At 42.6% G+C, this 13,209-nt stretch overlaps 1 protein-coding gene across 14 annotated transcripts in view; it reads right to left on the bottom strand.

Moving 5' to 3' along the window:
• The window catches only part of scrib (scribble planar cell polarity protein), a 62,795-nt gene that overhangs the window by 14,089 nt on the left and 35,497 nt on the right, over positions 1–13,209 (bottom strand). For 12 of the 14 annotated variants that reach the window (XM_061064523.1, XM_061064527.1, XM_061064516.1 and 9 more), the window contains 13 exons: positions 11,956–12,045; positions 11,786–11,863; positions 11,388–11,705; positions 9,810–9,890; positions 7,894–8,142; positions 7,362–7,472; positions 7,076–7,252; positions 6,863–6,979; positions 6,385–6,573; positions 6,009–6,128; positions 5,495–5,551; positions 4,878–4,934; positions 3,946–4,026 (listed from right to left, as the gene is read on the bottom strand). In XM_061064523.1, the coding sequence (XP_060920506.1) occupies positions 3,946–4,026; positions 4,878–4,934; positions 5,495–5,551; positions 6,009–6,128; positions 6,385–6,573; positions 6,863–6,979; positions 7,076–7,252; positions 7,362–7,472; positions 7,894–8,142; positions 9,810–9,890; positions 11,388–11,705; positions 11,786–11,863; positions 11,956–12,045 (1,725 nt within the window). The remainder of the gene's footprint in view (positions 1–3,945; positions 4,027–4,877; positions 4,935–5,494; positions 5,552–6,008; positions 6,129–6,384; positions 6,574–6,862; positions 6,980–7,075; positions 7,253–7,361; positions 7,473–7,893; positions 8,143–9,809; positions 9,891–11,387; positions 11,706–11,785; positions 11,864–11,955; positions 12,046–13,209) is intronic. The other 2 variants (XM_061064518.1, XM_061064530.1) reach the window with 1 other exon arrangement.

Raw genomic sequence — 13,209 nt, 5'->3', positions numbered from 1 at the left:
CTGAGAGGTTTTGATGGGTGGACTAAACCAAAGCCCAAGGGCTCTAAAGGGGCTCCGTACTGAGCCTGAAGGGGGGCCTCCATGGGAGCGGTCAGATTTATAGAGGTAGAAAACTGGACAGGAAAGAGGGAGGACAGATGGAGTAAACACACTGGCAGGAAAAGCCAGAGTCACACAAACTGAAACACACAAAGGAAATTATAGGATGTAGAATTTAAAAGGGTAAAACTGGAAGCTTTAAAGGTCCTCCATTTCAACTTTAAATAAGTCTCAGAGCTCCTCAAAACATGTCTGTGAAGTTTCTTGTTCTAAATCCACTCTGATCCTGTATTTGATCAGGCCTATAAACCCCTCTATTTCAGCCCTGCTCAGAACAGGTTGTTTCTGTGTCTGTACCTTTAAATATGTAAATGAGCTGTGTCTGACCTCTCCAGAAGGGCTAAGGTGGCTCTGGCTTTCTCGCTCCATGTTCTATTCTTCACGGTGAGAAGGCAGACTCAGAGGGCAGAACAAACACCTAGCTGTGGGAGCGTCACCCACCTGGGGGAGGGGTTACTGCCCTTCCTGACTCCAGGAAAATCTATAGTTTTTGCCTTTGAATAATAATCTGAGTATAGAATCACTCTTAACTTGACACAATTTTATCAGGTTAATGATGAAGATGTGTTTTGTGACGTAAGCCAATGCCTGTCGACTTGAACGAAATGATGCAAAAACAAGAAAACTTTTCGCCAAGAAACTCAAAGCTACTTTAAAAAAGAGGAAAGGAATTCCCCTCTGACTTGTGTGCTTCTTTAAATAGACACTTGACACACGAGTCTACATCTGCCCAAAAGGGTTTCTCACATCACTAAATCTTTCTCGAAGCTTAAAGATAAGAGTCTCTGCGCTCATCATTCATGACTCCTTAGCTGCTGCTGTATGCTAACAGACACGTTACCGCAATCCGGGCTCTTGGCCTCTGCTTTAAATAAACACATTATCAGTTTAGCGAGACATTCTGGCTCCAGTTAACTTTCAGAGCTGACTGTACTGAAACCCAGAGGAGGGTGGAGGGTGATGTCACTGAGGGAGGGGAGAAAAATATGCAGTGTTTCATCCGGAGACATGCAAAGAAACCTGACGCTGCATAGAAGTGTCATGTTTCTATAGATGCGACACTGAGAAGTACCACCTAAAAGACTTAAGTCAGCCCAGATAAACCAACCAGCTCTGGATGTTATCAGAAGTGACCCTGACCGTTAAAATAGAAGCACTAAGAATACAACAAGCATTGTGAGGCAGTAATGTGGCTCTCTACATGCTGACTATAAGAGTCTGTGGTGGGATGAGGGTCAGTGGGATGGAATGTGAACGAGTGCCCTTTTGGCTCCGACACAGAGACTGTGAGGGACAGCTGGGGTGTGTGTGAGAGACTGCTGTTGGTTCACTGGCATGCCAACACGCTGAGCCGGCCATGCTGGGAAAGAGCGGCCACGAGTTACTAAATATCTTGGATTCCCCTCGCTTTACAACAGAATTATATTTGCTTCTCAGAAAGAGTTTTATTTGGCAGAACTTTTTTCACAGATTAAAAAAAACTAAAACAACCTCCACTTTCTTTTTCATCTCATATTTGAAACCCAAAGTTATGATGTTTTAGTAATTTCACTTCTGAGTTCCCATTTTATAATTTTTCTCATTTCAAATTATTGAACACTCGTCTCCATCTTGGTTAGTAAACTGAAGTAAGCCCTGCACTGGGTTGCTCTTATTGCTCTTGACTAAGCGCGACCCTAACTGTTGAGTCATTATTCTTTAAAACCAGTCTTATCGTGGACTTGATGACGGTTGCACCAACAAATGTTTAGCCTCGACTTCACAACAACTTCATTTTTACAATACACATCCATATACATTCCTAGCAAAGCTGTGCGTAACTATCGCTTCTGCTGTCTTGCTAATTTATAGACACTAATTTCTAACTTGCAGCGATGTATTTAGGAAACAAAGACAGGCTGAGATGAACTAAAAGAGGTGTTCAGCTAACGTCAAAGTAGTCCAATGTAAATACGAATCAGAAGAAGCAGTGGACCTAAAGAGAAATATTGGAGGCCATAAAGCGTTTTAGAAAAAGGAGGAAAAACCTCCAGAGCAAGTCGCATGACTAAAGCTTCCTCAGTAAAAAAAAAAAATGGTTAAAAAGAATCATTCAGTGGATACGTTTCGAGGCACTGCATCTGAAAACGAAAGTCCTTTGCACCTTTTTAAAATTTGCCTCAACTGATTTGTGTGCTCAAGCATTTTCTTTGGTTCCTGTATTGAAGAAGGTGTCCCTCTGACTTATTTTATTATTCGTCTATAATCCTTCTCTGAGAGCACCGACCTCCATTTGTGAAGTGGCTGAAGTGTAAGAGTTTCCTTCTACTTTCCTAAACGGTGAAGTTATGACCATCTTAGCTGAGGAGCAGGCGTTCTGCGTTTGAGTGTGACCAGGTCCTTTATCCTTTTTGTCAGGCATCTGGCGTTTAGATGTGTTTTTTTAAATATATGAAAAAGTTCTCAATGAAGGACACTGAACGTTAAAACTGTTAATCTCAATCTTAAACTTGTCTCTTTCCTGCTCAGTGACATCTTGTGCTTTACATCTCACTATGCCCTTTCTACTGCATACTATGTAACGTTTCTAAAAATATTCTTAATTTGAGTATTAATGCACTTTTTTAAACTCAAAACCTTTTAGTCTTTTAGCTGCATCTTCTTGCTAACACCTATTGGGACGTGACAAAGGGTCACTACAGTTAGAGCAGGAACACGTGAGCTGGAGCCGCAAACCTAGCTCTAATGCAGCGAGCATTAACAGCTGCAAATGAAAAGTGGTTTAAGTTCTCCTGGACAATCTCACAGGCCACAGAGCTACAAGTAGGGCACAAAAATAAAGTTATTATAGCCTTCAATGTGACGCTTACACAACTTGCAAAAGGAGTGCATTATTCAGTGTGACCCAGATCTCAATAAGAAGCACTGCAATGGATTTAAAAAAGTATAGGATCCAAACTTGTCAGTTTCATAATATCTTTCTATAACAGTTAAATATGGATCAAATCAAGTGGAGAAGGAAAGAATAAAAACAGAAGAAAGACAAATACAAAGAAAGAGAAGAAAAAGGATAGAGCGTCTACCTGTAGGTGATAAGAGGACAGAGCCGTGCGTCCACTCAAGCTTACTCCTCTGAGAACTTTGGGAACACAAACTAAAGCTCCTAGCCGATACCCTCATTCCCTGTCCAACACCCCACCCACCAGAGAGCCTCCATCCAATTCAGAGCCAGATGTAGGTTTAAAATATCGCCGAGGATAGGCCGTTTGATAGTGGGCAGCTGTCCCCTTCCCCCCTCTCGCCACCTCTTTCACACACACTCTTTTTTTTTTTTCCAGACAGTGCCTGCCCTCTGGCCATGCTTCCTTTGAGTTTCCACCGTCTTCTGTAGTTTGTAGAAACTTCCAGCCATCCTTCTCATACAGCCTCTTTAATTTCTCTTCATTTTCTTGATCTTGTGCTTCTATCTGGACGAGTCTGATCCTTTTCCAGAGTTCTTCATCAGCACTCGGTGTCCATATCACTTCTTTAATCCAGGTCCTTCTAATGTAGGACAACATGACAACTGATGCGACATGTTGTATGACTTTGGCCTTCTGTAATGTTGACTTCGGGGTTATGCACATGGAGAGAGGTTAACATTCCTGCTTCTGGAAGGGGCAACTGGTGGGCCCTGGGTCACTCATATTCACAGGACATAAACACAAAGGATTCCATGAAGAGGTCTATTCTGAGCCGTGAAGGCCACTTCTTACATAGTCCGCACGGAAATACAAGTAACTTACAAACCCAGAGAGGACTGCGCTCTTTTGAAATCATGTTGCAAAGAAAACAGGATTCACAACGTGGCAAACATGAGAGTCTTACCCTGTTAACCTTCTGCAGACTGGTGGTGGGCAGTGCAGCCAGGGTTTTGTAGTCAAGTTTTAGAGGTCCAGTGCCGATGTTCTGAAGAGAAATAAATAGAATAGAGAGGTGAGAAGGAGAGTAAGCTGAGGTGATCTACACAATAAGTAGAGTCTATTCAAAGTGAATGAGCTTTACTGGAGGAGACTTTAAAGAATTGTAGAGAATCACATCTACAAAGAAAGAGACTCTGCAGGATGTATGATTCAGCAGACGATATCCCTCAATGACCTATGAGTGATGGGTTATGTAAGGTGTCCGGTTTTATTCTAAATCTAATGATGAACCGTTAATAGTACAAAATGTTGTCTATATAAACTGACTCATCTACTGAACACGGGACTTCAGTGCGTTGGACTGGCACTGAAATATTTTGTTTTTATATTCCTCCACATTCCTACAATTTAAAACTGTTTAAGTCACATTTTCCAAAGACACCATTGCTCCTAAAAAGTGTTGGAGCGCGATGCACACTGACGCTCTAAGGTCTCGTGTAAGTTGTAAATATAAATAAATCATAGACAATTTCTCCTTAAGAGATATTGTTGTAAATCCTGTCTCTGCTGAAGAGATAAATGTAGAGTTGCGATTTCCAACTGATCATGATGAGCTCAATTTAAGAGCATTATATACATGAAACTTGAATCTACTTTACCCTAACCTTCTTGCTCACCTTTTACCTTTATACCTCCCTGCTTGTTGTTGATGAAGCAAACATCTAAAGTGTATAAACATCCGACAATAAACCTGACTTTTTGACTGATTTGTCAAACAAGGAGTGTTGTTTTCTCTCAAAAGCCAGTGATAAATGTGGAGGAATAGTTATGTTTCTGAAGCCCTTTGTGCACAGACTGGAAGCTAGTCCGCAGAGCTGCCGATGAGGAGTTTCTCACCTCTGTCTCCTCTTCTAGCAGGCGAGTTGCCTCCTCACGCTCCATACGCATACGCTCCTTCACCATGAGAGGAAGAGGAGGAGGAGGAGGAGGAAGAGAGTTCACCCAACCACACACAGCCACACAGTAATGCAATGAGAGGGGAGGATGGAGGAGTTACAGAAGAAGAAAGAAGTGTTAGAGGGGGTGAAGTGGAGAAAAAAACAACAGTGGGAAGGTGGTATGGAGATGGGATGATTGGATGATTTTTGTATCACACCAAACACACCAAAGGTAAAGGAGAGAGAAACAGAAGGGAAAGAAAGGATAGAGTTTGCACACGTTAAAAAGTCCTCTATTCATTAGCTATGGGAGCAGAAAAAGCATGCAAGGTGGGACATTGCAGGAATAGATCTGTCAAACACAATACCCACACGAGGTGCAACGGAGAAGCTTCATTCAGCCGATAAAAAAACCAAACTTTACTGACTTGAAGGCTCCATTCTTACACATATTTTGCGTTTTTCTCTGATCTACGATGGCGCAATATCTGAAATCTCCTGCCTGCAGTGTGGCCTTCTATCTGCTAATCTGACTTTTACCTCAAGCCTCCTAGTCACATTTTCAGTTCCACTTACCACTTTCTCCATCTCTTCTCGCTCCCACTGCGACGTTTCTCTCACCATCTCAGACTCCTAGAAAAAAGATTTTATAAAGGCTTACAGTTCATCCTTGTAATCTTTTAGGAAGCACTGCCTGCTCTGATAGAGATCGTACGACTAAATAAAATTGCATGCATTGGGAAAAACAAAAAACTAGCCAACCAACTAGCCCCCTGACATTCCTCTAGTATGGGCAGTCTCCCAAAAGCTAATCTGGACAAAATAAACAACTGTGCTGGCGTTTTCTGTGTGCTGAGGTGAAAGATGGGTATGTGTGGTGTTCATGGTTGGAGTGATTCAAACTCTGCTGTTGTTAAAAATTCCACCTGCTGAAACCAAACTGCTGCGGAAGCACTGTGTTGCTGTGAACAAAAACATCTGATTCACGTGCTGACTTGACCACTCCTGTTACCAAACTCCCCAAACAGTTTCAGTTCTCTGGGCTTTTCTCTGCCTCGCCGTACATCAATCAACACTGTTTGTGCCGTACCTTCTGCATGATGTCTATCTCCTCTGGGCTCAGGTCTCGGTCTATAGAAGAGATGCTCTCCATGCTGTTCTTACGGACGATGCCTGACGCAAATGGGTTAGCAATGATGCCAGGAGACGCCTAGATTAAAACAGATTAAAAAGAAAAGTAATTAAAATGAAATAAATATATCAGGACAGTTTGAGAAAAGGACACAGCTGGTGTTCAATTGATCAGATGAAGTAGATTGCTGTATGAGGATTTATATTTCAATTGAAATAAAGACATTAAAAGGTAATTTCCAGTATATTCTACATAGATTTAACATTTCTATTGTTTTTTTCTTCTTCTCTGTCAGTGAATTTGTTTTAAATCCAGTTGCTTTTGGGTATCTCACCTCTACAGCAGCCACTTTTCGAGGGTCGAAGCCGTCACACACCAGCATGAACAGAGAGTCTCCTACAGCTCTGAGCACTCGCACCGCCTCCGTGTGTGTCATCCCCAGCAGGCTGTGGTTGTTCACCTCCAGGATACGCATGCCAACCTGCAGTCTGCTGTCTCTTGCTGCCGCCCCGGTCGAACTCACCTGTTTGAGAATCAACCGAAGTGTGGATGAGTTAAAGACCACAACTAGTGATGACCGTCTGACAACATCTTGAGGATTCAAATGCGTACTTAGGATGGTTCATTTTATTTATCATTTACTCCCAAGTCTTTGTTCTATACTTTTTCCATAAAAGAATAAAAAGTTTCATCCATGTGGCTTTTAATCAATCGGACTGTTTCTTAACACTTCTGCAACCACTTGAAGTAAAGCAGTGAAGTAAAGAGTTGATTGAATTGAAAACATCTTGTATATGAGATATTTTAAGAACCTTTGAGATAAAGATGCCTTCATCTGTTTGATCAAAGGGGTTTCCCGCATGACCCTTTGCCCCTCCACGTATACTGATGCCGAGCTTCTCCCCTGGCTGCTTCTGGATCACAATTTCCTGCAATGACATGAAGCCAGCTCGTAAGGCAGGGAGTGTTGAGCATGTGTGTGTGTGTGTTGGTGTGTGTATTTTTTTTTTAAATGACAGTCTCACCTGCATCCCAGGTGGTGAGGGGTCCCTCCGTACTAACATCCGGATCTCTTGCTTGTTGGCCAGCAGTGCTCGCACAGCTTCCTGGTGTGTGGCGTGACGCAGGTCGATGGCGTTCACCTCTAGTATCCGGTCCCCAACTCGCAGTCCACTTTGACATGCCAGGCCATGAGGGATCACCTGATGACGAGACGGGCATGAGGACAGTGAGACACAAAACATTATTTAGGAGATCCATATACTTTTAAAATGGACAACAGGAATTTTGCTATGTCTTTAAAAGTTTCACCTTCGATATAAACACCCCGGGTTCATTGACGCCAAACGGGTGGCTGGCATGATCGCTGCCACCCACAATGCTCAGACCCAGAGGACCACCTGACTTCATCAGGATCACCTCCTGTGAAGATCAAAAGAAGGAGATTTGAGGTTTTGAAAATATTTCCTGCCTAAATCTAACAAAGTCAATCACATAAATATCAGGTGACAGTCATATCTACATCTATACTTCCTCAACAACCTACTGCATGCACATTACATCTCTTTCCATTAAAGAGATAACAGCAGTATCATTGCATTAGACAGCAGGGCTGATACAGCTGTTATTACCTACACTCTACACTACTGCATTATTTAAATTGGATCAATCCTCATACCATGCGCCATCTTCTCTGGAACTGGACGCCATTAGGGATAAGGCGTGCCAAATAAACAAACATTAACGCTGAATGGCTTAATGAGGCATCTACAAGCATCAACGAGCAAATCTAAAAAGCTTTTGAACATTTAAAAGAGCTGAGGTTGCTCCTGAAAGGCCTCACCTCGATGGGATACTCGTCCTCCATTTGGCTCAGGTGGTTCCCGTGAATCGAGAGGCCCTCCTCTTCCTGGTCGGGGGAATCCGAGGGCTCTGGGGGTGGAGGGGAGTGGGCTCGTGCCCGGGACTGACCTGGAGAGCCCCCTGGTGCTTTCGGGTCTCGCTCCACCAACAGGGCGATGGTGGGGGAAGTGCCAGTAAGGAGCGCTACTGCCTGGTCATGTCTGGCCTCTGTCATGTCTACACCATTGATCTGGATCGACAGTAAAAACCAACCACGGAGGGTGTCAGCCCACCAACAAGCTCCCAATGACAATGAGCCACGATGAGGATTGAACAACAGATACATGCTAGAAACCTCATGCTGCCACCAGTCTCCTCTGTTTTTACTACTAATACAAACTGATCTAATTAAGTGAATGATTGTGAGTGAATCAAAATGAGTACTGTTATTTTGAAGAAGAACCCAACACCTGCACAGAGCAACAGGAACAGGCGCAGGAAAAGAGGGAGCGAGGGTAACAGCGAGCTGCTGCAAGCGATGTAAGCTGAGGGAGGGCTACGAGCAAGAAAAGCTCATTTATTCCGAAATTGTCAAAACATGTCCTGAAGCCCGCTAATGACTACTTGTGATGCTATCTTTTTATCCGTCGATTCTATATTCATGTTATCAGTTCAACACTTTATCTGCCTTTATTTACTTAAAACACAAGTGGAAATTTCCTGAAAAATCTTAAGTCAACAAAGGCAGACGGGGGGGGGGGAGGGGGGAGGGGGGGTTCAATGACGGCTTCACCTGTGTTATAAAGATTATAATCATGAGCTTGACTATCCTCGGTTTTAGTTTAGGGTTAAACTTTGAGGGATAAAGAATCTTAAAACCTTATCTCTGGTCCAAAGTGACAAGCAGAGGTCAGCGCTGACCCGACAGTACCAGCTCTTACCACCGGCTGATGTGCTGCCACACCTGTTACCGTGGTAACACACGTGTTTACCACGTCAGCAGGACGGCAGGGTCAGCCCACTCCACCGCAGCACCACACCCACCACCAAGCAGGCAAGAAGATGCATTTAATGCATTAGTGAGCATGCAGATGTGTGAGAGAGAAGAGGCAGCCTACATCTAAGGCGAGAGGACAATAGCTAAAAACTGTTCCAGGAAAAGAAGGAGAGAGGAAACTTGGAAAGAAAGCAGAGAGGATCATCCAGAAAGCAGGAAAAAAGCAGTTTCACATTCAGCACACTGAAAGAGGAAACTCAGAAAGCATCATAATCAACTATCATCAGTCAGTTTAACAGTATGTGATGATAATGTGAACACAGGTGTGTCTTAATGCACAAAGAATGCAAGATCTACATACATGCAAAAGAGGAGGAAAGTCGAGCTTGGAGTGTAATCAGAGGAAAAACAAAAGAGCCTGTAGAAGTCATGCAGAAAAACCCCACAGCAGCAAAACATACAGTACAACCTCAATACTCCCCGATAAAACCAAGAGAGCGACACAGTTAGCATGAGGGAGGACTTCTGGGTTTGGATTAGTAGGAGGACTGTATTAGTTCCTCTCTCAAATGCTAATGTGATATTTCTGAGTTTAGTCTTGTTTGATGTATCTTACATATTTCAAAGACTTTCAAAACATGAGTTCACAGAGTATATTAAAAATGATGAACATGTGTCAAAAATCTGGAGTGTTTCCTTTACATAGGATGCTTCCGAGTTCCACATTAATATGGACAGTATCGGCCAGTTTGAGGATTAACAGTGACTGATATTTAAAATGTTGTCAACTCCAACTAAAGGTTGTCTTTAAAGGAATAATCCCTGGTCTCACATCAATGAAAATCCTTGTAAAGGAAACCATGTGTAGATCTCACTGAGTACTGTGATGGAGATGAGAGGACGGGGTGGGGAGTACTCACAGAGATGACTCTGTCGCCTACACGCAGTGTGCTGTCTCTGTGTGCTGCTCCACCTTCAGCAATGCGAGAGATGTAGATTCCCTAGAAACAAACAAACAAACAAACAAACAAACAGATAAGACTAATTTGCAAATATTTAATCTTTTTGTTTAATTGTAATACATTACACAGCCTGCCTGTTTGTCTGAGCTACAGATAAAGGACATATTGATAATACACTGCAACTAAAGATAGTTTAGTAAATGTGAGTGGTGGACTTTTTCCATATATTTTCCACTATGTGTATTTGGGACTAAAGGGTCAGGGTCGGAGGTGAACTGGTGCAACAGGCTGCTATAAATCAGTGATCTCACTGTGAGCGGTAACCTGTCAGAGCGATTTCCTCTAATGTTGCTCCGACTCTCTTAATTCATTATCTCTGGAATAATGTATATTTTTTTGTAATTCTGAGATACTAGCAGCTTAAAAATTGTGACATTGAGTTTCACACTGAATAAATAATACATTAATTACACTTAATTAGCAGCATCCAAATTACATCCAAATCCTGACCCTTGAGTCAAACTCTCTCCTCACTCTGGACAAATTACAAAATGTGTTTAAACAAATAAAACCGTATTGAACTCCTCGTCCACCTCACCACCACAAAATGTGTAAACACACACAGGAGCAAAGTCTACGGCAGCTCCTCCTCTTCCTCGCACCAACCAACAACCGGCCAAAGTCACTGCATCCGTTTGAAAGAGACAGCTCTTGAAAGAAAGGCAAGACTTACAGTCCGCTGCCTAAATCACAAGTTTATGAGTCCTTTCCTCTTTGTGGGCCGCGGTGAGCTGCATGCATGGGCTGAAACGCAGTGTCGCGCTGGCCCAAATATGCACCTCACCCCGTCCAATTACAGCGACTATCGGGTGTCAAGTCTGGCTATTCATATCTCCGTCTCCCTGGTGATGACTGTCAACTCTGCTGCTAGGATTGACACCGTTAAAAGGCAGTTCCTGCAAACACTTTGAGACCTGACTTCCTAACTTCCAGACCTCACCCTCTGTTAAGTGACTGAGCCTGATATAAAAAGAAAAATGAACACAAAGATGACGATGACAGAGAATCTAAAGATCAAGTCACAACAGACTTCAGATTACACTGGGAAGCAGTTTTCTGTACTTTTTCCAGAATAGCTTCAAATAGTAAGTTACCTGACAAAGGCCAGAGTCTTCACATTATTACAGAAGAATTATAAAGATAACGATGTAGAAATAATGATGTTTTAATCACACTGAAACCAAGCGCCCCAGAACTCAGTTTTTTAAGGTTTTGTTTGCCAAAAAATAAAATATATTTCTAAATATAACAATATAAAACAGTTAATAGCATTTTCTACAACATGTTATTTATAAATACTTATTACTAATGACTAAGAAGTCTCTTGTCTCAAACATAGAGAGAAAAATAACTTTTTTGTAATCATCACCCATCATAACCCATCATAAATAAATGAGGGGTTGGTCTCCATACATCATTCAATACTACGTCTATCTGGAGTCAGAATCGGGTTAAGAGTGTGTTAACATGTCTCACCGTGTCTCCTGTGCGGTAAACCGTGGAGCCTTTTCCCCCGGCGATGCTGAACCCCAGCCCTTTGTCGTTTCGGATCAGGCAGGTGGAGAGCCGCTGCTGAGGCCCACTTGGCGTCGTCTCCAGGTTGAAAGCGAGCCCGCTGCTCCGCCTCTCCCGAGGGAAGTAGTCGTCCTCTGGCCTCAGCGGTGTGGTGGTGATGGCGTTCTCTGGCTCCACCATGCGCTCGCGCAGCACCGACATGGAAACCGTAGAACCCGAGCTACGAAGAGCTTCCACTGCGGTGTGATGTTCTGCCCCATGGAGGTCCACTCCATTCACCTGAAGGAGATAGAAAGATGGAATGAATTCTATATAAATATAAAGTTCCTTTAGAGTAGAGAAAACAGAAAACAATTTACCTCTAACAGTTTGTCTCCGACTTTCACCCCAGCCCTGGCTGCAGGACCCTCCTCAGATACTCTGGAGATGAAGATTCCCTGCACACACACACAAATTAAAAAGGGTCCTATATAATCGATAGCTTCTGATTCCTTCTTCAACCTAACCAGAAACCAGCTACATGTCTTACCTCGTCATCTCCCTTATAAGGTGTCGACCCCTTCCCTCCAGCAATGCTGATACCCAGGCCGCCTGTTTGTCTCTGGATAGTCAAGTTGTGCTGCAAGTTCAGGAGAGGGGAGTCAGCACAACAAGCGGTGAAACTCCTCATAAGACCACTGAGCTCAGGACAGACTGAGAGGGAGTGGGCCCATAATGTTGGTATATTTTTTTTTTGAGAGTTGATGTCATCTATTATCAAATGTTATTGTAAAGTTTAGGGCGACCTCCCTCCTTCTGCCAGAGGGTGGTGTTGGTGAGGGCGCCAGACGGATGGATTTACCTGTCTGGAGCCTAACATCAGGCAAAGTGAAAGCTGGATGATTTGTGCCTTGAAAATTACTTCATAGAAGGCTACATCCAAATCATCTGGCTTTGACCACTCATCTGATGGTAGACTTCAGACACGTAAACCGTCTTCAGCCTTTTTTTCATTGGACACTCATCTGATGGTAGACCTGACCCTTACTAAAAAAAACAATGTGTCTTGTGTATGTTTGGGACTTTTTTTTTTTTAAATGTGATGCAAACACTAAGTCCTAACAGACTCTATATTTGCTCTGTATGCTTGCAAGCCATGCAAAAATGGTAGGAATGGAGATGAATAATGGACAGGAGGAAGGAAAAAGGGAAATGTCGAGATGAAAAGAGAGGACCGTGTCCTTGAGGTGAAGTGTAGACGACTCAGCATTTGTTGGAATAAGATGACATGAATCATTTTCAAGCAAACAAACCAGACTTAAAAAAAAATACTTAACTGGCAGAGACTGATTTAATGAGAAAAACTCATGTGAAATGTTTAAGAGAACCGTTTTTTCACAGTCTTAGTAGCATCAGAGAATATTCATTTATTCAAGATTATTTCCTACATTTTCCATAAAAGTCATGACTAAGATTGTCAACAATTTCAATACTTTGTTCAATTTATATCACCAAACTTTTAAAACGATACAATCTCTGTTGTTTTAATGATCAATAGAATCAAAAGTTCAGTTTCTGTATCGAAGCGTTGCCAAAGTATTTCTGCAATTTAGACCGCGTGCAGGAGGTCACTTGCTATTTATAATTACTGAAAACAAGAAATTACCTACTATTTGGAGCCTAGGACTTGTATTTTTGTTCATGTGGTATCATAATAAACTGGTATACTATCATATCCAAGTTTAAACCTGGTATTGTGACAACCCTAGTCATGTCTGTCACACGCAGTCTCTGTACATAAATA

This window comes from Labrus mixtus, chromosome 19, assembly GCF_963584025.1.
Source record: "Labrus mixtus chromosome 19, fLabMix1.1, whole genome shotgun sequence".
NCBI classification, from domain to species: Eukaryota; Metazoa; Chordata; class Actinopteri; order Labriformes; family Labridae; genus Labrus; species Labrus mixtus.
This window is presented reverse-complemented; position numbering and strand designations above follow the sequence as displayed.